The sequence below is a fragment of the Trichoplusia ni genome, chromosome 2 (assembly GCF_003590095.1).
Source record: "Trichoplusia ni isolate ovarian cell line Hi5 chromosome 2, tn1, whole genome shotgun sequence".
Classification (NCBI taxonomy): Eukaryota; Metazoa; Arthropoda; class Insecta; order Lepidoptera; family Noctuidae; genus Trichoplusia; species Trichoplusia ni.
Window position 1 is genome coordinate 10,402,582 of NC_039479.1, and position 24,674 is coordinate 10,427,255.

The 24,674-nt window shown below is 35.7% G+C and overlaps 1 protein-coding gene across 1 annotated transcript in view; it reads right to left on the bottom strand.

Annotated features, from left to right (window-relative positions):
• Nucleotides 1–8,758: 8,758 nt before the first annotated feature.
• Nucleotides 8,759–24,674, bottom strand: part of LOC113507021 (mucin-2-like) — an 87,826-nt gene continuing 71,910 nt past the window's right edge. The window contains exons 2-13 of the mRNA XM_026889880.1: nucleotides 23,218–24,252; nucleotides 23,017–23,139; nucleotides 21,775–22,794; nucleotides 21,585–21,695; nucleotides 18,245–20,443; nucleotides 17,502–17,735; nucleotides 15,613–17,208; nucleotides 14,748–15,447; nucleotides 14,451–14,653; nucleotides 13,915–14,205; nucleotides 10,845–10,964; nucleotides 8,759–10,247 (exon numbers count right to left, since the gene is read on the bottom strand). Coding sequence (XP_026745681.1) covers nucleotides 10,158–10,247; nucleotides 10,845–10,964; nucleotides 13,915–14,205; nucleotides 14,451–14,653; nucleotides 14,748–15,447; nucleotides 15,613–17,208; nucleotides 17,502–17,735; nucleotides 18,245–20,443; nucleotides 21,585–21,695; nucleotides 21,775–22,794; nucleotides 23,017–23,139; nucleotides 23,218–24,252 — 7,722 coding nt within the window. The 3' untranslated portion in view covers nucleotides 8,759–10,157. The remainder of the gene's footprint in view (nucleotides 10,248–10,844; nucleotides 10,965–13,914; nucleotides 14,206–14,450; nucleotides 14,654–14,747; nucleotides 15,448–15,612; nucleotides 17,209–17,501; nucleotides 17,736–18,244; nucleotides 20,444–21,584; nucleotides 21,696–21,774; nucleotides 22,795–23,016; nucleotides 23,140–23,217; nucleotides 24,253–24,674) is intronic.

Sequence of the window (24,674 nt, forward strand, 5' to 3'; positions counted from 1 at the left end):
CACTTACAATAATTACAATAATAAATACTTATTGTTTCCCGTGGCTTCGCCCACGTGTATGTCGATGGTTGCTACTAAAACATCACGCTCGAAAACGCAGTCGGATAAAAAATAGCCTACATATAAATACCAAGATATTGGGTATTTCTATACAAATTTTCATCAGAATTGTTTCACCTGTTTTGGCGTGACAAGGATACAAAGTTACAAACTCACAAACATTATTTTCACAATATTAGTGTGACAAACTTATTAAGTGGTAGTAGTCTATGTTGATAAGTATGACACCCCCATGCTTACGTAAATACTAGAATTCAATTAATTACATTATTTATAATTCTCTGAAGGTGTAGGCAGTTCTAATACAATTAATTAAACCCACGTTAAACCCATATGACTAAAGACAGAATTAATATTAATTGATGCAGAGCAAATAAATTAAAATACGAAAGTGCTTAAATTGTATCAAAACCACAATATTTTAGTTACCGAAAAGATCGCATGTTGTTGTTAATTAAAAAATACCTTAATTTACCATAACTAAGAAAAACAAACTATAAATATACGAAAATTTTCACGTCTCCGATACGAGAAAACACCTTTTTAACCCTATCTTCCAAATGAAAATAAAACAATAGACAGCTATTTTGCAATTAATACCAAATAACAATAATAACAACATAACAAATCTATATCTATACTAATATACTCGTATAAAGCTGAAGAGTTTGTTTGTTTGAACGCACTAATCTCAGGAACTACTGGTACAAATTGAAAAATTATTTTTGTGTTAAAAAGACCATTAATCGAGGAAGGCTTTAGGCTATAAACCATCACGCTGCGACTAATAGGAGCGAAGATACAATGGAAAATGTGAAAAAAACAGGACGGGTATAAATCATAACTTATATCTTCTTCTACCCACGGGAACGAAGTCGCAAGCAACAGCTAGTACTTAATACAGAAAAAAACAATAAGTATTATCCAATTTAAATCGCTTTCTGCGTATTCAATTAAGAAAATCTAGATATCCAACAATGCTACAAAAGTAAACAACGACATTCACTGCGCAGTATTTTCTCCTTACGCTTGATGGATACATAAGGTCTAAACTCTGAATACTTTGTTTCCTTTCTCAAAATAGCCTGGAAAACACTACAAAAAGCTAGACTATTGCAGTTGTGAAAGAGACGGCGTTCTTAATGTAGAGCGCTATCTCTCTCCCACACGATAGTATTACTTTAAGAGGATAACGTGGTAATGTGGTGAACCCCCCTGGAAGGCATAACACGTAGTCAGGACTAGTCATGACGACGACGTGAGCAGAAACAAATATTGTATTACTCAATACTTGCGCGTTATAATGTTGTCTAAACTTAGCACATAGGTCGATAATCTTTGATGGAATTTTATTCAACTGCTTCAGCAAGAATAAATTATAGAAAACCCGCGACAATTCCCATATGACAAATCATCTTTAGCAGAATTGCGAGAGATGTATTAATTCATACGGTCACTTGTCAATCGGTTTCCCATATCCCATTGTCTAACCACCAATTTTATCATAAAATAAAGCTCAAAACTGTCTATTTCAGTGCGCTTTCATTTTAGTCCCCACTCAGATATATTTGTAGAGTAAACATTCAGTTATTCTTCCCACTTTCAGGACTCAACTGTTAATTTTTTATGTCTAAGAACACTCGCACATAATTCAACTTTTTTACAAAATAAACTTAATTGAAATCGTTCAATCCTTTCGGGACCTATGTCACAGACAAACAGACACGTAAATCTTAAAACACCTTTCTTTAAAGGTAGATAGTATCAGGCCACTACCGGGTCTGCTAGAAGCAATCTCTCTCCTTTCAAATCTATTGGCAAAAGTCCTAGTATCAATTTCATCTCATGTCGAATACGGCTTTTCATTCTAACTTTTCTATATCATCGGTATCTTATTCCCGATCAGCAGAAGATCTGTTCACGTCGTCATCATTCGATATCCTTTAACTCTGTTTATACCACGGCATCTTTTGAAAAAAAAATATCTTATTTTATAATGTACTCAGGGATAGGAGTAGCCTTTAAAATATTATTTTAATAACATTATTACAATAGCCAAAAATAAAAGCTTAAAATAACTTACACTAAAATTAAACTTAAACATGACACACTTTAGTCCAAGGGACTTTACCGCCCAATTCTGAATCTAAAAACAAGTTGCAACAAAGTTCCCAGACAAACATTATAAGTTAAATTAAAATAAACTTTGATAGCGGACTTTCCTTAATGACGTGCATCTACCATCCACATCCTATTCTCAGCGAATTTTGCTTTCTGACTAACCTTACGCCATAACAGATTAAGTTGCCTTCCTGTATTATGACACACGAGCCGATCTATGCCTTTTTGTTCGGCGTTACTTTTCGGGTAAATATGAGTATGCAACAACATAGATTAGTAAAAAGAATTGTTATGGTTGTTCTTGAGATTAACCCCTACAACGAATTACACAAAGTAATCAACGTTACCTCTTCATTATATTGGTACTGATTTAGCAAACAAATGTCTTAAAAAAGTAACATTTCTAAGAGAGAACGCTCATTGTATCCTTCTGATGCGTGTACGTGGCTCTGAGACGAAAATAATTTTATACATTTAAGTGAATTCTACCATAGCTTGTACTTGTAATATCACCTGTCAAAAGTTGGTCGGACATGTATGACTAAGGGTTGCGGACAGGAAAAAATGAAAAATAAATAAATTGAAAACCGTAATATAAATCTAAAATATATCTATCTATCAATAATATACAAAGATATTTATGATAGATAGATATATTTGATAACCATTTCGACATTTTTTGTTTGTTTTGAATTATCAGTTTAAGCACTATAAAGTACTAAAACTACAACTAAATATACACTCATTACAATATGTAGCTGGCTTGCTCACTGATTATCAAAACCAGAGCCAAACTTATGAGTACATAAAGTCTTAAACGGCTGTCTGACGGAACGTGTCTGACAACTTTTACGTATACCTAACTTTTTAAATGGCACCAACTTATAAATTAATCACAGTGAATTTTCCTCTATAAACCGACCTTGCGGCGTTCATGATATTTCGTTTTGTTTTTATTATAAGGTTGTACACGTGTAGAGTACGAACAATTGTATTTTTTTTGTTTCGAAGTTTACACGCGTGTATTGCGTTGGACTAAAAGATTGTTTGTTTTGAAATCATGTTCGTACATAAATAGTTGGTGTAATTATTCGATTATTAATATAATAAGCCAATTTTGTCGCGCTGCCGAACAGAGTGGAGTTCTCTCTTTTTTCCATTTGTCCCTTTCCAGGGACATTTTTCTAATATAACGTATAATTTACTGTGCATCATTGAATGATAATAGCATGTTGTGGCAAAAAAAACTGAATCGACGTTGAATAAGAAGTATCTACGTATACTTTATATGATCTTGAAAAGAATTAATGCTCTTTATATTATATTTTAGTTAAGTATAGTAAATAATATTGTAGCAGTAGTTGCGGAGAAACTCTCTACAGCTTCTAGCCCTTCATCTTGCTTTTATATAACTACGCCAGTTTTAATTTAAAAGGAAGTATCAGGTTCTTTGCTTGGACGTAAAATATATTTAGTTCGCAATACTATTAAGATGCTTAGTCAAAAACCAAAAATACTGAGCTAAAGTAGATGAAACTTTACGGTACCAAATGACAGCTATCTCATGTTACATGAAAAGAAGAATTAAACTAAACTTAATTAAAATATATAAATAAACCAGGTAACAAACCTATAAAAGAACAAATATCTACAGACGAATTGAAAACCTCCTCATTTTTGAAGAGTCGGTTGAAAAAGAATCAGCCATTGTTTCATTTCGACATGTGCATGTAAGTGATAGGAACAAGTATCAATATCGAATAATGAGAAGACAGATTTAATTAAAACATAAAGCAATGTGAAATCGCTGATCATGATCATTAATAATCCATGTTGAGCTTTCTCATTTTAGACTTTTTTTTTAAGTGTAATATAAATTGGATCTGCAATAATTTTTCGGCTTATACTTAATTTGATCATAAAAGATTTTATATCAAGTTTTAAACATAGCATATTTTTATAACTGTATATTTTTTGCATGCCTGGTATTTGGAGCCTAGTGATACTCTATATAAACATACATAGCTGTATCTTTACCTATGTATCAAAACATGCAAAATAAATATGATTGATTGATAAAAATGGTAGTACGGGTTATATTACAGTTGATGCTGTTGCTAATGAAACCAAAATTTGAAGGGTCAATATTTACTTGATACACTCAAATCTGATAAAATATTCAAATTAGAAGCTCCAAAAACATCTACAACACACTAACCTAACGCTTTCTTCATTTTTAATTGCAATAAATAAAGAGACAAAAAAGATTCATCAACTTAGAAAGTGCTTGGACCCTTAGTCAGTGAAAACCCATTCCACACTAACAGCAGGATCTGTATTTTCATAGCAATAAGGTTGATTTTCCAAACTCTTTGTTAGCATTCAGTCGGAGACTATGTTGCTACTGTTGCCCCATTTCGACTAATGTCACCAGAGGCGCGGTAATGGGGTAAATAAATCACAAGTCTGGACGAGATCATTCGGGGTAATTTTCTGTTCGAGAATGCCCCCAGGGCACTCTAGAGTTATAACTTCCGATTTCAAAAACTTAGTCGAGTAATCATGGAATTATTTTTAATTCTGCGTTCTGAGGTTTAAGTGATACGGTTGTTAAAGGTGTTTAATCACTGCTTACAGAATAAGGTTAGGATATTTCCTTGACTATCACACACAGAAAACTAGAAATGTGATAAATATTTATATTTTATATTTTATAATATTTCATAACGAAGTATTTAACACGTACTCACTACCTCGGGGATAATTATACAGTCTAAAACATGTGACTTTGTTTTAGTAAAATCATTTACAAAATGGGCCGACAGTTTATGCTATACCCACCGTCACAAATGTGTGGATAATATTTGCACCCATAGGTTAATATAGATCAACATTTTCTGCACGAAACGTTACAATAGAAATACTCGTTTTTGTGTGACGTACGTGCTTGTGGTTACGTTTCAAATGAGAATAGGAATATAGGAACTTTTTAAAATCATGTGTCCACTTTTATGTCCAGATATTACTTTATTTAAAAAATACTTGGTCTAGCCGTCATGACGTAATGACTTAATAGCGTGGTCTCACGGGAATAGGGTGGATATAATTAGAAGGGAATTACATGACTTATAATGACGTCTAGGAATGAGTCGGCAATAATGGTGGATGTCTATCCTACATTGTTGCTGACCAGCTGGGACCCACATCTGTGAGATTTTAAACTACACTGTTGACTTAGCACAAGGTACTACTTGCTACAAATTAGAAGTCGTTTTTTACTCTTTGTAAAAACAACTAACTTCAGACAGAGGTTTCTATTAATAAGGTTTTCAATTCGTCTTTATTTGTTTTTTTTGTCTGCTACTTCAGAACGTTGGACTGGATGAACAGATTTTGTTGTTTTTTTTTTAATTTTACTTAAAAATCTGTCATTTAGTCTCATGAAAATTTCATCAATTGCTTTCATCATCAGCTTGTTTTTCTTGTTCGTTCGCTTTTCATCTTCGATGTAAAGTAACCAGATTTGCCCACGAAATTCACTTGCATGGCGTATTTCTGCTGCCGCTATACCTATGACCAAATACTAAAAATGCAGATCGAAATTAACTACCGCTAAAAAACTGAGGCCCACAAATTTAATTGTTTATCCAACCATTTGGTCCTTTTGCCTGTATGTATGTACAGATCACACCGCACTTAGCCGGTTTTTGTTACAAAGATTTTCATGTATATAAATAGGATGGTAATAAATTCTGATAACTGTTATACTACGTTGACTATACGACCACAGTTCTAGGAGATTCCCTTCTATTCTAAAACTACATCCTCCAGCGTCCGCAAGGTCGTCATCTGTATCAGTCAGCGATCAAAGGACACGAACACATTTATTAAGATACCTCTAACTAGTACTAGAATTATAAAAAAAATTACAGACTTGGATATTTTTCCTGGAATAGTAAAACTCTGTCGATTGCAAGTCGGACTCGCGACAATGGAGGTTCCAAACAAATAGCCAAATTAACAATTAAAAAAGGATGTTCTTGTTATAGTGGCAACAGAAATACATGATCTGGGCAAATTGAAACTGTCTCTACTGTCTATGTCCATGAGGTACAGCTTGATGACGGGCGGACAGCAAGCAAAGCATATGGCAAGGGTTCCATTTTATCCTTCCGGAAAGCTTCAACTTATCAACGGAGACTTAAGTGCGTGTCCTTGTTTCGTAGGAGTGAACATCTATGCCTTAGCTCATTATGTATATGCCATATCACTTTCTTGGCCTATTTCCAATGATTCCACAACTCACTACTCCCGTGCTAATTTCAACCAGTACTCCGTCTCTCTGGGTTGTGCTCATCCCGGCAAGTGTGCCTGAAGCAGCATCCTTGGTACGGTCTATCTACTGACAAAAGTCAGATCAAACACTTGTACACATATCATAATATGGCAGGTGACTACTCATGTGACCCATTTTGCTAACGTTTGTCTAAAAATAGTAGAATTTTAAAGCTATTATTTGCTTTGATCAACTTAAATTTACGAAAGGATTTTATTTAATAGCCTTTCAAATGCTGGGTTGTAAAACAGGAACGGTGTCCAAAAGGCTGCATATATAGTACCTTAGTATAAATCAAGCTAAATTATAACACTCCACTCGTGCAGTCAAATTCTAGTTATATTTGCATTCAGCCCACTCGCGACCGCGCCCAAACCTACGCCGTATGTCTCGCCTGTCAACTTGATCTAATTATAGCCTGCACAATAGACACCCAATCACTGCTAAAAAGGAATAAATAGAAACAAATCTTATCACCTAAAAAATAAAGGCGAATATGATAACAAAGCGTTACAATATCTGTGGACTACTGTGTACCGCCAGGTGGTCACAAAAAGCTCGTAATCTCGTATTCTGTCACACAATTCAAGGCCCGACATAAAAAATATAAGATAATATACCAAAACGAGTTTCTGTTGTTTGCGACAACTGATACATGATTAAATTTGATTAGATTATTTATTTATAGATTTGTGTCTTAAATAATATTGCTTAAATTACGTGGCAGACTGGTAGTCATTTGTTTCGAACTTTGTTTTACATTTTATAAAAAAAAAAACGAAACATTTTATTTACTAAATGTGGACTGACGTCTAAATTTCAAGCTTGTTGGTTTGTAATAGGTATAGCTAACGATACAAGCAATTAATATAGCTATAATTACTTGTTCCATCTAGCTAATTAGCTATCTCGACATTTCTCCTATAGGTACCTACTAAGTTCTACGAAAGAAAGACATAAAATAAAATTTCATTACAGAAAAATGGTCAATGTGCACTTTTCATTTTGATGTCAAACCGCAAACAATCATCAAGATCCATCAAAAACGAATTGTTTTATATCAATCTTGCCGATGAATAAAGTCTAATACTAATACTATTGTCTATTCAGCTTGGATAATGATAACGCCTGATGAAAAGCTTTGAGTTTAAATGGTCGAAAGTACACTTGCTAACAATTTTTGTCTTTAGTTTTTTAACGCAATTGAGGAGCTCGTGGCTAAGTTATAACTGCACAATTTGATAGACTACAGGTTAAGCTACGCTTGACACGGCCGGTCCACAAATGGGTTAACATCTATGTCATAATGAGTTCCTCAGTGTTTCGGGATGCATGTTAATTTTTGGGCCCCAGCTGTTATTGACAGTTTGACACATCTTTGACAGTTATTACAGGCAGTCTGAAGCTAGAAAATCTTACAACCAGTCTTACTAAGGGGTATCGAGTTGAATTGAAAAGGTACAAAGTGACAGACACATGTTATTGAAAAACCTCTCTTTATGTGTCGGAGATTTATAAGGGTAAAAGAAACAACATAAATAAAATGTACAAAATAATTTATTGTCCTATTATTCTCCCGAAGATATTATAATACATAATATAAGTACAATACATTAAAATATAAAGCCCATATTAAAGGCAAGTCTTTATTAAATAAGCGTTAAGCAAACGCAGTTGAAATACATTTTCGCTATTTTATTTATTTCAATTAGGAATAGATTTTTTTTGTAGAAAAATAAAGTTTAATGTTATTAATTAATTTTTTTAAGTATGTAAAGCAATTGGCAGTGTTTGAATTTTGATCATTGATGATTTTCATTGAAGATTTTGTCATAGATTTCTATTTTTTGTATCGTTTATAATTTTATGAAGTATTCTAATAAAAATCATCATTTTTTTCTGTTTCCTTTCAATCAGAAAACTAAAGGTTTGAATGGAATCATGGTGGAAATTGTAAATTGGATTTTCTTTCCAAATATACTACCTAATTGTGAAAATCGGTTGTTTTAAGACTAAGATACCCGATCCTTAATTATTATTATTTACATCTAAAGGCAGTGTTAAGCTGAACGGCTTGGCTTTCGCAAATCATGATATTTCTAGTTAGATAAGTCAGGTTCTTCAAATCCCTAGCAATTATTACTTTGTTGTTTATATTATCTCACTGTATGTACGTAGATCAAATGATAAATAATAGTTCCTCAATTTGACCGGTGTGATTTTTTTAATTACTTTATCATAAATGGTTACCATTTTTTATAATTTAAGCGTTTTCAAATATTATAAAGAACCAGACTGGAAATTCAGATAATTGAAGTTTGTCTTAAATAAATAAATAAAAGCTGAAGAACGTAGAAGCGAGTACATCAAGCACGTGCTAATGGCACATGTAAAGGTGCGTCCACATCAAAGTTACTTTTTGTTTAGAAAACTTTACAAAAAAACAAAAAAGCAAACTGTTTAAAAAAAAACGTGACGGTTTTTCACCTTTTTAGCATTTCTGAGGTAGGGGTTATATTTTTATCATTAATATTTTTAGTTTATCTTAAAAAAAAAACTTGAAAGACGCAGAATTTGTTGATTGAATATTGGCATTGTGGAATAATAGAATATTTGATTTAAACAAAAATAATCTTTGTGTTTTGAGTCTTTAAGTTGCTTTACAAACCGTAACTTCGATGTAAATGCACAATTAGGCTTAAAATTACAAAGATACTTACAACTAGAGTTACATCGTCGAATTATAATGATAAAATAACTAATCGAATTATTTTTATTAATATCTAAATCAAGACACTCGTAGAAATGACATCAGAATCATTTCCAAATTAACTGACGTTTCCGACTTTTTCAGCAAGCATTAAATTATTCTGAATTTGTAGGGTAAGTACTTTTTTAAAGATTGTAGTTCAATGAGTTTTTATGCTTAATACAAATGATCACCGATTATTATAATTGAATGTTTAAATAAAAGAAAGCTACCAATTTTAACCCATATAAATGCTAAGCGAACCAATTTACCGAGAATTTTCTCTATAAAAGCGTAAATCATCTCATAGAAACAAAATACAATAGTTGTATATTTTTAGTTTCTTAAAAACAAAAATAGTCAGAAATGAATAATAATATTTTTAAATAATACAGACTAAGGTAGTGCTAACATCACATTGTTTACCTAAGTCTAGATCAGACGATTAGGTTTTCAACCTAAGATGACGCTCATTTAAATTTACAAAATATATTACAAAAGTCATTTAGTTTCCTATTCAGTTACGTCGATCGAAAATGTTTGACACCTCTGCTTAGGAACTGTTTAAGGAATTTAGTTCTACGAAAACATGGGAGGGGTAACTAATGTCATAGATGCTCAACATTTTTCGCAAAATCAATTTATTTTTCTTTTTTATAAAAACACGAAAGCATTTATGCCAGTTAGTTACCCAACATGTTTTGATCCATTGCGAGGATATAACCGAACTTTTTTAAAGACATTTCCAAAATCGACGTAATGAAAACTTACACTTTATCACCGACTATTTACATTTGAGCACTTGCAACACATAGTGCGTACTATGACACTTTCGTAAAAGTTTCGAGTCCAACTCTTGGAGTCCTATGAACAGAGGTTCGGTTGTCCGGTTTACCCGGAACCGCCGGATCCGTTGACGTAGGCGTCGCTTGCGGCTCGCTGTCCGGCCCGGATTACACTCTGGACCGTTTGGGCAGCACCCTGGAATTTGATAAGGATTGATCAATATTTTTCTGCGAGCCTTGTTGAACTTCTAAAAAGGACAAAAAATAGATGAGATTCCATTCATAATTTAACAAAGAATTATTAATTATATTTTTTTGAGATTTCGGTATTTAAAAAAAAACATCAATAAGGTAGGTATGCAAGTAATTTCATAGTTTAAAATAAAATATTAATGTTTAATTTCATGATGTTATATTTAGTTATGTTTTAAATGGTTACAATAATGACAAATTAATAAAATGTTATCACGAAGTTAGTTATCCAAAACTTACGACACATTAACAAAAACATTCAAATCTGAAAAATAATTCAAGCTAAAAACAAAACAAACATTACATAGTACAAAAGGAAACTAAAACAGACAACAATTATTTAACAATCGAACTGAGAGCCTACCATCTTTCAAAACAAAACTATTGCTCTTGGTAAAGAAAATCTTCACTGCTGCAAAACTCCTTAAAAAGGTAATAATTATGGTAGTCCGTCCCAGAAATTCTCTGAGCAACCTAAAAGTAACTTTTACCCGAAATAAGAATAAGATAATTTGATCAGAGCATAATAATGTAGAGTTACCTGTATCGCAGCTCCTAAGAACTGTGAGAATGCTCTCGTGACGTTAATAGCCGCGGACACAAGCTGCCCTCTCCCTGGGGACTGCTCGGAGGCCACGGCCCTCGGTGGCTCCAGCGGTATCTATGTCAGTCAACGCTGTTAGATGTCTGACTAAGAGGATTAATGGATATGGTTGCGAAGGCAGTGAGCTGTTTGGAGTCATTTTGTACAAGGATTTCGGGGTAATCATAGTTTTTCATTTCTATAAAATTTAAATTTAAGATTTCCGGCCATTTGAAAATGAAAAGAAAATACTTATTTCTATCTTTTAAATGAGACTCGCATTCTCATGCTTATAACCTCCATGCTCTTGCAAATTCACGTATAAATGGCAGCTTTACTTTCTCAGCTATATGCTTTGATTTCAATATCTTTAGAGTTAAAAGAGTCAGAGAGATTCCACAAAATCCTTGTACAAACTTACATGACGTGAACAAATACCAAATTGTGCATTGAACTGTGCGATCTGTGCAAGTGAAGTGAAGGGTAGATGGGTGAATTTCAACAGGTCCAAAAAAATCTTCATTTCCGTGGATTTTTTATTCTTCAACTTTAGAACAATAAAAAATAGTGTTTTCTCAAGTTTTCGATCAGATATGCAGTTTTGCTTAATATCTAGCAGATAGCTTAAAAAACTAACGAGATATACAAGATTGAAAATTCCGTGCCACGGCGATGAAACATGCATGCACGGCAATGAAACAGGCGTCCATGGCAATGAAATGTTATTATAGTGTACAAAAATATTTAAATGATAAAGTTAATCATTGAAACAAAAATAAATACTATTAATTTATACGCAATAATAATAGAATATAATGTGTAAAAATCCAGTCACACATGATATTATTTTTATAATATAACTATAAATAGATACATTCCTGTCTAGTGGCGAAACAAACATAAGTCACGGAAATGAAACACGTGGCCACGGCAATGAAAGGAAACTATTTTACAAGGCACGGCGATGATATTTTTTTCATTCCCGTGTATTTTTTTTCATTGCCATAGCAAATTTTGTCCACGGAAACCACGGAAATGAGAGCACGGCGATGAAAATCAAGGGGTATAATTCAATTTACTAAAAAACTGGTAATAATTCACAGTAATGAACACTTTACAAATAAGCTAAATATAAATGGCATTGTATTGAATGCTCAATCGAGATTAAAAACTTATTGAAATAGAAGTTAGACCTATCCACGGCGATGAAAGAAAAAATGTCCAGTACCAAAAAAATTGAATACTTTTAATTATAGCTCGAAAACGCAGGCACGCACACACGTCGTTCCTTGTCTAGCCTTTCGACGTTACTTATATGCAACGTTTAACGCAAAACGGGAGCGACGCAAAACGTTAGAATATGCAATATTCTCAAATATGTTTAGGACATGGCGATGAAAGGTAGTTCTGGGACAAATGGTTTTTTATTAACCATACGTTGTATTGTGTAAATATTTGAATAAATGTATTCCGAGTCAATACTCTAACTATTCACGAACCAAATAAAACTAAGTTTTAATATAAATAACGATACATTTTTGATCAATGATGACTTTAATACATCAAGGTGAGTCGTGGACAAACACGGCGATGAAAGATTATGTGGTTTAACTTTTTTTTTTGGAAAACCTATTAATTATATTAATAAAATATTTAGTGCTACAGGTAGATTTTTATGTCATCTACCTAAAAAAAAATGTTAGAACATTATAACAATGCTTTTTAGTACCGATTTCATCGATGCCACGCAATTTTTGGGTCCGGGAAATTCACCCAGATGGAAGTGTTAACACAAAGATACAGAGACAAAAACCAGAAATATGCAATATAGACAAGTAAATACACAGATATAGTACATATATACAGAGGTCACAAAAAATTGGGAAGATGTAATATGTTAGTCAATTCAAACTGAGGGGATACCGCCATTTTTAAAAGTAAATATTATTGCAGTTGAGAAAACGAGATAACGGACGTTGTCTCTCTTTAAAAACTGCAATAATACAACTTAAGTTGTGGCAGGCCCCAGAAAATACAATGTTAAAAATACTCAAATTAATTCACAAAGTATAATATTCATAGTTTACAAATTTACAAAGTAAGGTAAAGTGTTCTTCAGTTTCTTAGTAAGATTAAATCATCAGTACTTTTAATAGGCAAGCGTTCTAGCAGAATTATTGAAATTATTGCAATTTAGAAATTTTAATTTCATGTTATCAAATTCCAAAGCCAATTTTTATTTTTTGTACTCACCAAAGAATAATTACACTGCACGAACACTTATTTACATGACACTTTTAATATATGTATTAACACATTAGAGGAAACTTTAGTTATTCAAGACAACACGGTTTCTATACAAATATTGGGATTATAATTACAAATGGTACAGTTGGTATTATCAATACAGTGGATGTTAGCAAAATTCCTTGGATATTGAGTGCAATTAGTTATCTACTCGACAAATAACAACACGGGATAAGGAATTATTCGATCAACCAGACCTCAATTACACCGTAAATCGCAATGAATTATCCAGTTTTAGTAGAAGTGAAGTCTGGTTAATCCTTGTGACGATCATGTTATATACAACGGGTGTAGAAATGGGATGAATTGTGAAAAGGGTTGGTATTAACACTTATACACAGATTAACACAAACACATAAATTAAAAACATTTATTTTACAATAAAACGCGCTGCTCTACGGCACAATGTTGTATGTACAAGCCAATGAAGCCAATGTTTAATAAATAATTTAACTAAGTAAACACACAAAAGTACAAATTGAAATCTACAAAAATATATCATAACCTTAAATCATTTCTCACTATGTACATCCCTCCCGATCCATAACTATACATGTAACTATACAACCCCAGACTTAGATTAAATAGGAACAAGTAAAAATAAAATCTCAATAAAAAATAAGAATTTCAATATAAAAATCTGCTATTATTTAATCTAAAGTCTGTTCCCAACACCTCACCCCCAATCACATAGTTTGAGTAATAACGATGCGAAACCCACTCGATTTGTTGGTCTATCATCAGCGTTGCCGACGAAAGGCCCAGAGCCAAACCAGTTGACCCTATTGCTAGTTGAGGAGGCGACGGAGGGCGCGGGGCGCGCGGCGGGCGCGGGCTCGGGCCGCCGGCTGGGGCGCGGCGCCCCGCCCGGGCCCGGCGCCGTCTCCCGCCACTGCTGCCACAGCCACGCCAGCCCGTCCAGGATGGGCCTGCGCGGCGCCGGCGGTGGCGGCGGCGGAGGCGTCGTCGTCCGCCTCGCCTTCGGCGTCACTACCACTTGGTTCAGTAAAGCCTAAAGGTTATAGTTAATTCTAGAGTTCCTAATAAATACATACATACAAATATTATATTGTAGCAAATGATATAAAATGAAGAGACAGATGACAGATACGAGATAATGGTGCAAAAAGCGAAGTGAAGTTACGGTTTGATTGCATGAGTGAAGTTAAAGTTAAATTTGATAATGAATAATGGGGTTGAAAGAAATTATTATGTATTTCTTTCGATGTATTAAGATGTAAGAAAAGTTAGACTAACAGCGAGTCGAAGTTGTTCATCCAAGGAACTTGCCGTAGTTGGACCGAAGCCTTGCTCCTTCAACAAAGCAGCCAGCAACGCGTCGTTGCTCTTCCCATACTCGGTGCTTAAAGACATAGGCGCTCGCGTGGCCTCAGAGACCATGCCGCCGGTTGGCTGTGTTTGTTGAATTAGATTTTTCAAGGCCTCATCTGACGATTGTCCTGGAAATGTCGATCCAAAGAAATATGTAGCACCTACCATATAATTTTCAACATTATTTTTTTAATTTTAATATCATGATAATATTTTCCTTACCTGTTATAGTAAGTTTGCTCTTTTGCGTCGTAGTCTCCTGTGCGCCCTGTAATTTGATCAAAGTTTGTAACAACTTTTCATCATCTTGTTCACTTTTTAAGTCATCCTTAACAGCTATCTTTGCGCCATACGGCAAAGCTGTTGTCGGTACACTGCTTTTAGATCCCTTAACATTACTGTTAGCGGGAGGTTTCGGAGTAAGCGAATCAAAAGGTTCGTTCAGCGGCGATGGTGAAGCTAGCAGATTTGAGAGAAGGTTCAAGTCATCGTTAGCACCATTTGGTAGATTGGGACTCACATTCAGGTTGGGTAGTGTGGGTATATTGAGTTTGGATGGATCTTGTCCTGTAGCTTTAAGTAAAGCTTGGAGTAGCTTAGTATCTTCTTGGAACTGTCGGATATCATCTTCTATGGATGGTCCATTGACAGTTGTTGTTGGTCGCTGTGTGGTGGTTGGTCTTGGTGTGGTTGTAGTTGTTGTAGTGGTTGTGGTTGTAGGTGTTGTTGTTGTAGTCACAGGTCTATTTGTAGATAGTATCAAGTTGTTTCCACTGACATCTATATTTTTCCCAGTACGGACTGTTTCACTAGTGCCGGTTTGTATCTCATTGAGGCTTTTTTCAACAGCAAGTGCTATGATACGATTGGCGAGAGCTGCCTCAGGATCTTCGTTGTTAGGATTTGTTTTTAGAACAGTTTTCTGTAAATAGAAATAGAAGACTTACAATAAATAGCTATAGTACAAAAAGAAATAAAAATTGAAAAGTACCTACTAGATAACCAACCATAAAACGTACATAAATCAATAGCGTTTAATTTTGATACAATATTCTATACTGAACAATTTAAAACAGACTTTACTTACCAAATTGTTCAAGAAAGCCAAATCTTCTTCAACAGAGAAGGTGGAAGAGCTTGGCATTTCTGTGGTGGATGTAAACCCATTGAACGGCGCCCGACGACCAGTCAGTGTTGTTGGGGCACTCCTAACAGTTGTGGTTTGTCTTCCCCGGTTGAAAGGTTGGAAAGTTGTAGAAATCCCGGTCACAGGCTGTAACGTAGTAGTAGTAACTGATCTAGGAGCGAAGGTCTGAAACACTGGCCCGTTAGTAGTCGTATATACAGGCCTAACGTTCAAGGGTGTTGTTGGGTTTGACCCTAGCGACGTTGTTTGAATGTTCGAAGCGATTCTTACGTTGGACGTTACACCAGATATTACTGGGATGTTCAAATTGTTTGGATTTTGACCTGTTGCCTGTAAAAGAGCCTGCAATAATTTTGTATCCTCTTGGAATTGTTTGAGGTCGTCTTCAATTGTTTGTGTTGTTGTTGGTCTTGTGGTAGTTGTTGGCGTTGTGGTTGTTATTGGCGTTGTTGTTGGTGGAGTAGTTTGTATTGTAGTAGGAACTCTAAGGGTTGTTAGACTATCTAATGTGGGTATGTTTAGAGAGGCAGGGTTTTGGCCTGTAGCTTGTAAAAGAGCTTGCAACAATTTTGTGTCTGCTTCGAACTGTTTAATATCCTCTTCTATAGATCGAGATGTAGTAGTGGCTTGCTGTCGAGTTGTCACTCTCAAGTTGCCGCCAAGGTTTGGAATAGATAACGTTGATGGGTTGTTTTGATTTGTGAATAATGCTTGCAACAGTTTCGCTGGGTCATTTGTTGGAGTGGTAGTTGCTGGTCGAGTAGTTGTTGGTACTCTGGTTGTAGTAGTTGTTGCTCTGGTTGTAGTTGTTGGTCTAACAGTTGTTGTAAAATCATCCAGCCCTAGTGGATTCAGGTTAAGATTCAAGGTTTTAGGATTTCGTCCCGTGGCCTGAAGTAGAGTTTGCAGTAACTGCACATCATCTTGATATCTCTTTAACTCTTCCTGAAGACTTAAGGTTGTAGGTTGAAATGTTGTTGTAGGTTGCGTTGTTGTTGGCAACTGTGTCGTTGTGGTCTGAGCCGTAGTAGTGGTGGGGGCCGGAGTTGTAGTTGTAGTACTCGTAGTTGTTGTCGTCGGGGCCGGCGTTGTTGTTGTTGTAGTAGTTGTGGTTGTGGTTATAGTAGTCGTAGGCTCAGTTGTGGTAGTAGTAGGCGCTGCCGTTGTAGTCGTTGTAGGTGGTAGTGTTGTTGCCTCAGTTGTAGTAATTGATTCAGTTACTGGAGCACTCGTAAATAGCGAAGATACCACAGTTGTTTCAGGGCCAACACTCGTTGTTCCTTGAGTAGTCGTTGTTGCGACGTTTGCAGTAGTCTCTTGTATTTGTATTGGTGGTGTCTGCATATTTATTTCGGTCACTGTTTGCATCGACTGAGTTTCAGATTGTATTGAGTTTGTAGACGGAGGAGATTTTGTAGAAGCCAGTTGCAATACATTCGTGTTTTGTGGTTGTACCATAACCTCGTCTATAGGTATAAATTTAAATACCGCTCCACCGTCACCTTCTCCAGGTTTTTCCGTTCGTATTTGCTTCGTCTGTAATCGTTTTATACTCATGTTAAACTCAATCTTATCTGTAGAAGCTCTTTTGTTTAGCTGTTTCTATTATTGCATTTATTAACTATAGGTGAAACCCATCACCACTTACCGTTCCAATTTAAAATAAAAAAAAACAACACGCTACGAAAAGTTTATACCAAGTCCATGTGTTATGTTTGCATAATATGAAAACGTGTGATAAATAATAGTGAATATTAGTAACCAAGGTATTATAAAAGAGAATATATAGATAAGGAAATGTCTATATAAATAATATATTATAATTATACCTCCGGATCAATATCCAGTGTTAATATTCTTGGTTCGCGAGTAGAGCTCGTCATTTCTGATATGACCATCTCCTGTTTAGCGGCCGAAGATATACTATTAAGCAGAATCTCATCAATAGAAGGTAGCATTGTTGTTGTGCGTAAATTCAATACATGCGAGGCAGTGCTTTTTTCTGGCATAATTGTGGTAGTTATACCGTTACTGCTTTTAATATTAAGTGCCGTTGGAGTAATCTGCAATTACGAAATAAATTGTTACCGCCTTGCGATGTTATTAAAAGCAGTTATAGTTTTTCATGCATGCAGAGACCCGAAGACCGATCCGCATGCGCCGACTGCTCCAGAGACATTGCGGATGCTAGTGAGAAACAAAGCGCCAAGCGTAACGTTCAAGCTAAATAACATAAAGTCAATACCATCGTTTGTTGGTTATTTACAGTGTCGTTGGTTAATCTTTCCGTTCCGTTATTTGATGTGTCTGTGGATGTCACAGTATTAGTGGAATCTCGGATGGGGTTAGGCTGCGGTCTGACAATGGCCGGATTATTATGGATGGGGCTGTATGGGTTTCTTAGACTCCATGGACTGATTGGTAGTATGTCAATTTTTTGCATGACTCGTGGTACTCTAGTCCCATTCGGGAACTTACGTATTACTGTGTTATTTGGTAGTACACCGTATACAATGTATGGGCTCGTCTCTGTTAATGTTTCCAGTATGTCCTCGTTAGGATTTTTACGTACCACTGTATTGTTAGGCAATATTCCGAAAATGACGTAATCTTTTTTCGGAATAGCGGGTGTTCCAACGCTCAAAGTACTAACAGTTGTTTGTGTAGTGTTGTTGTCTGAAGCGTCAGTGATTGTTGTTGTGTCTGTGTTGACTGTAGTCGTTTCGACATCCAGCTGTGTTGTCATCTCGGCGTTAGCCGCAGCTGTTGTTGTTTCCATTGTCTCTGTAGTAGCATCTGTTGTTGTGACAGTACCATCTTGAAGTCGACTCAACACTTCATCTGGTGCACCATCTGTAGTGGGTGTAGGTGTGGTACTTGTGATGTCATTGATGGTAACATAATTTTCAGGGGTTATGGTAGTAACATCAGAAGACGAACCCGTTGCTTCCTCAGAGCCGAAACGAGAAGAAATTGACACAGTTGTAGATGGAACAGTAGTTGTTACCATATCTGAGGATGCTGCCATTGTGGTGAGACTAGGTGGAGTCCCACTTGTAGTTGTTTCTAAATTGAGGGTGGAAAGAGGATTGATGACAAAGGATTGGGATGGCATAGGAGAGGAGGAATCTACGTCATTGGTCGTCACAGATTCAGTCGTGGAAATCATTGTATTCATTATATTAGTCAATCGTTCTGATAAATTAATGTTGCCAGATGGGCTAACAAAATCAGTCAATGGTGGGGCCGTAGCTATTTCGTCATTGTGTTGTCGGATAATGTCTTCTATCATTTTCAGTACTCTAGCTTTTTTTGATAGTACCCATAATTGTAATCGTGATATCTGACTAGGATCCTGTATATCATCATTATCACGTGGTGGTGATACTGAAGAGGATGCTAAGGATAAGGATTTTATAATTGGCGTTGTGGCGGTGTCATCTACTTCACCTGAATCGCTGGTGGTGAAATCTCCGCTTTGGAAGTTTGTAAGAAAAGGTAAAGGAACAAGTTTGTTAGTATCAGTAAGTTTGTCACTTACATTATCTACATTTACTGAGTCTGTATCTACAGAGACAGACGACGCAGGAATTGCTGTAGTGGTTGTCAAAGTATTTTGAGCTGCAGAACTAGATTGTTCAGAAGTAACTGCGGCTGTAGTTATAGAAGCAACTGTCGTCGCCTGGCTGTTAGATACAGACCTTGTGCTTGTTGTGGCCCCCTGTGTGACAGGGCTATTTACAGTAGTGGGGGATTGTGTAACACTATTGGGTACAATTCTATTATCTACAGTGATATTTACAGTACTGGCTGTGTCTACACTTTGGAGAGCATTATTGGATTCTATACCATCAATATCAATATTTTCAGTATCCTTAATGTCCTCCAAACTGTAAGGTGTTGTGATTGGAATCGAATCAGCATTGTCTAGTACAGTCGCAAGTCCATCTAAAGCTCGGGGGATTAAACTCCTTAAAACTTTCGCCATATCTAAACTTTTTAACTTCGATCTACTATTCTCATCCATATTTTCTATAATATTTATAATGTTATTTGACAACATGCTAGTTAGTTCAGAAGATACTAAATTGTTATTGGACAACAAAAGATCAGACACAGTGTTATATACCATTTTCGGGCTGTCAGTCGATCCCTGAGTTGGTGTAGATGCAGTCGTGGGTTTGTCTGTAGGCGGTTCTGTATCGGAGTATAACACTCTTATGGCAAATGGTCTCCTTGCGGAAACAGGAGTAGTGGGAGTGGGAGTGGGAGGTTGCGGTGTATTCACAGGATTAACATTTCCGTTCTCTGTGTTTAGTGACTGTGTAACAGTTCCCTCGACCAAAATACTGTTAATCACATTTGGTGTGGCCTGAACAGTGGGCTGTACAGATTTAGTAGTAGTGCTTACATCGGCGTTGGTCGACATTAATGTGTCCAGACTCGGTAAGCCTCCGACACTATTTACATTAATGTTGCTACTCACGCCGTTGAGTATTTGTTTAACATCAGTATTAAGGTTTTGGATTTTCGTTACTTCAGTTGTTGACGAAATTCGTGGTTTGGGTGTGGACGTGAGTATTTCAGCAAGAGCATCAAATATTGAGATAGTAACTGACGGCGAGTGATGTGATGCCTCAACGTTCATTACATGTGAAGGCTTAACCAGACTCTCGGACAGTTTCAAGTCTGCTGAGGACAGTGTCCTTCGTGTCTGAGTAAAGGAAATAGCGTTCATGTCTGGCCCTAATTGTATCTCTTCTCCCTCTACCTGAAAAAGGAAGTAATCTCACCCATATAAATGGAAAAATAGTTTTTGTTGTGTGAAACGTTTAAGATTGAACAGAATTGTTGCATGAAATGGAAATCCCGAGTAGAAACTCGTGCAAAGACCAAAGCCTCTTTATTTTTCTTGGTATTAAGATAAAAGTTAGGTTTAAATAGAAATTAGTGTGAAATGAAAGTTAGCAATAGATGATGTTATGTATTAAAACAAGATGTAACATGTTTACAATATTTAATATCTTATATTAATAGTATGTTAGTGAATGCGTTTCTACATGTACGTACATTAGTTAAAAGTTTTTGCGTCAAGGTAAATGCTTTTATAAAAAGTGCAATGAGTTGTTCTTAACGCACAAACTTATAAAGATGTAAGTAAAATTTTGTTCTAAAGAGACTTGATTAAAATATAAAAATATAATACGACTATTTGACTAAAATTAAAATCTAAAATTTATCAAAAACTATAAATGCTCTTAACTCTATCTCTTTAAAACTAAATCAAATCCATTTACAAAAGGGTGAATGAGAGTAATGATCGTGACAATGATGTATGTTAACTATATGATTCCATTAACCAGTTCAATGGATGATTCATGAAAGTATGGCGTTGTGTCGTTCAGTCTTGACATCGACTCGGTTGTGTATATGTCCCCTTCGAACCAATTAGGCTCTTCTACAGACTTTGTCAACAGGTGGTCAGTGACGTAGAATTTCAGCCAAGCCTTTAGCAATGAGAAATTCGTCGTTAATGTAATACACTTTATTTATTTTGATGAAATAGATTGATTAGTTAAATGCATTTATTGAGAATTACTTCTGATCGTATAAAATTTATAGGTGCTTATTGTATGCAACAAAAATGATTTCGTAGTTTTAACAGCAATCAGAAATAACCCTTCGAAACAAAATGAATTTTATTATCTCAGGTGCAGCGATGAATACATGGGTGATAATTAAATGATATTTGAATGTTTGATACCTTAACGCCAATTTTATAAAGGGGCTTTGATTCTATTTCTATTTCTTGGGTCACAAAATATTTTGTTTAGTTCTATTTTTTTTTTGGGGAATAAATTTTGAAAAACATGTTATGGATGTTTTGTTAATATATGTATCGTGTTACTTACAGTTGATGATGTAATGGTAGGTACAGTGGGTTTGTAAAATGGTTTATCTAGATATGCAGCTCTGTATTTAGAACTGAACCTACTCTTAGATTTATCTGGTTCAGGCGTTATCTGTAAAGTATTTGTATAGAAATGAAAAATCTGAATTGATTTCGTTCGTGGGCCGAAGGAAAATATTTAAATGACTTACCCCATTTGTTGAGGCCTCGGTCGTCTTGGAGAAAGATTCACTGTACTTCCTAATACTTCTGTCTCTAGGTTTAGGAGTCGTTACAGAACCGGTCTCTGAACCATCTTTAGATTTACGATTACGTCCATATTTTCTTGTTTGTAGATTTCTTACAGGAGGGAATACAGTTGAGGACGGCTTTTCCTTTTCGATATCATTCGTTGCGTTATGATCTTTGTAATTAGCATGATATCTGTATCTGTCAGTGTCATGTCTCGATGTTATAGTCGGTGTAAGGTTAATAACGGGCATATTTTCAGATTCTTCTGCCGTATTAAGTACGTCGTTATTTGTCTTTTCAAAAGATTCTGTACTTGTGACTGATATCAAAAACATTTGGTTGTTATTATTTTCTGGTTGTTTAGCAACCCTTACCGCTTCTCCTTCTTCTGAATTGTTTAGTAAAGCGTACACAAGAGGAGTGTCAAGTGTTTCCTCGGTTTTCTTCGGAGGAGTTTCACTGCTTGCTTCGGTTACAGATTCAGTTGTTGTTGTAGTTGTTTCATTTTTAACGTTGTTTCTCAGTCTTGAATAATATGAAGTTCTTGGTAAAGTCATTTTTTTAGGAATGTTTTCAGATATTTCATTTTTTACACTTTCTGTTGATGACATTTCGGTGCTGCTTAGTGATTTACCCTTAAATTTTCTTGAGTAAACTGCGGGTCGCACAAATGATTTTTTTACCGCGTTATTCGAATCAACTGTTTTACTCTTAATTACTTCCGATTTAGGAGATTCCGTTGTAGACGCTTTGAACTTCCTGCTATATTTGAAAATTGGTTTCTCCGTACTTTGGGAGTTACTGTTGGACGTTGACGACGAAGTAAAGGTAGACTTCCTACTTCTTGGGGCATAAGAGCCTCTCGGTTTATATTCTGAAGTAGGCTTCGACGCTTCCGGTGCAACAGTAGTTTCGAACGCTTTCCTCTCAGAATCTTCCTTTTCGTTTTTTGAATTTTCTGCGGCCGCTTTGTTGCGTAGCTGTAAATTACGAAGTCGTTTATTTAAAATAACATTTAACTATTTTATTTTAACATAAATTATTACATTTTCTCATAAATTATAAAAACATGAAGCTGTTTAAATGTTTTGTACTGTCAGTTTTTAACATGAGACTGATTGTAAAAGTACATGATAAAGTTTGAATAATTATGTTAAGATTCCCTTTTTGAACCCAAAAAGGTGTTTTATGTAGTACAGTACCCTTGAGTATTTGTTTGTGCCAGGTCCAGTAAGTGTTGACTGTGGTGACGAGGAGAAGGATTTGTAAACTTTTTGAGATGCTTTCAGTGACAAACTCTCGCTGGTTGGAGAGCTCGCCTGTGTCTGGAAATATTATTAGCTAAGTGTTAATGCACGGTATAATTATGATAAGAGCTGATTTAAAAAAAAAACTTTACGTACCGACGCATTTTTGGCTTGTATCAATGCCTTAAAACTCTCAGGATAATTGTCATCTTCAGAAATGTCATCTTCCACCGGAGTTTTAGGCAATGTAACAGTTGGCCTAAAGTTTAACTTTCCTCTTCCTAAAGGGCGTCTTACAACCTTCGTCACTTTCAAAGTCGTTGTTTTCGGTTTGTTCGGTTCTGTGCTCTGTTGAACAATAGTTTCAACAACTGTTGGAGCGGCAGTTTGGGTTTCTGCTTGACTAGTAATACTCTCTTTATTCTGACTAGACTTAATGACTTCGTTAGCTGTAACGAGTCCTTCACCTGTTAAATTTGTATCTGTTTCCGATGGCCGAGTTTTATATCTTAACTTCCTAGAATTTCTCAAGTCAGCAGATGTTCGAGCTGTAGTGGGGTCGGCAATCGATAAAGTGTTAGTCGTGCCTGACACGGCGAGATCTAGAGACCTTGCGTTTGCTCTATTATTGACTCGCCCGCGTGATTTCCTCGGTGCTACGCTCTCAGTACTTGGAGCCACAGAACTTCTACGTCTAAATTGTGTTGTAGCGGTATCTTCTTTAGTTATTTTTGTAATGTCATCTAAGTTAGAATTTATAACTTCAATTCTGCTTTCGTCAATAATGGGAGACGTCAATTCTACAGGTGCCTGAGTTGATGTGGCAGCTGAAGTAGGTCGTCTACTACCTCCTCTAGACCTGTTCCGAATTGAAGATTCTCTTGTTAGTGAAGCGTCTTTGTTAGGTTCATTGTTAATTGGTTGACTGCGCGTCCGAGTTCTTCTCGAATCGAATCGTTCGTTTTTAGCACTTGAAGCTTGTGGTTGTTCCGTGGTCGTTGCAACCTCTGGCCTGTATCTCGTCCTCGTCCGCGTTACTTCTCTTGGCGCAGTAGTAGTTTCCTCTCGTCTCCTACTCGTTCTAGGCCTGAATGTTGGTTGCACGGTTTCTTGACCAGAACTGGGTACATTGTTGCCATCTGCAGCTGTTGGTGCTGGCAGCCTTCGGCTTGTTCTCGACGCACCTTCGACCTGAAATTGGAAAATTAAAAATTTCAGTACAACTATAAAAAAAAACCTAACAGCTAGCTAGACAAATGCAACTAATTATATTTCAAAGTAAATTATACAATGACCAGTATCGCCACATGTGTAATGCAGAAATATAAAGATAACAAGCGAAAGTATGGTTATCAATTACGCACGTAACACTTAATGAGTGGCACTGAAATGGAAAGTGCCATCTGCAACAATGCATTATGAAATCTTTAATCTATGAACAAAGAAAGTGCGTTTGAACAATACTGGACGGTTGGTAGTCGGTCACTGGAACGAATAATTCAGTTACTGCAAGTGACATAACCAGTCAGTTAGCTTCAGTTTGTATTAGATACATTGTGGAGATGGATGAAACTGCTCCATATACAAGAATTAAAAATAATTATTTAAATAAA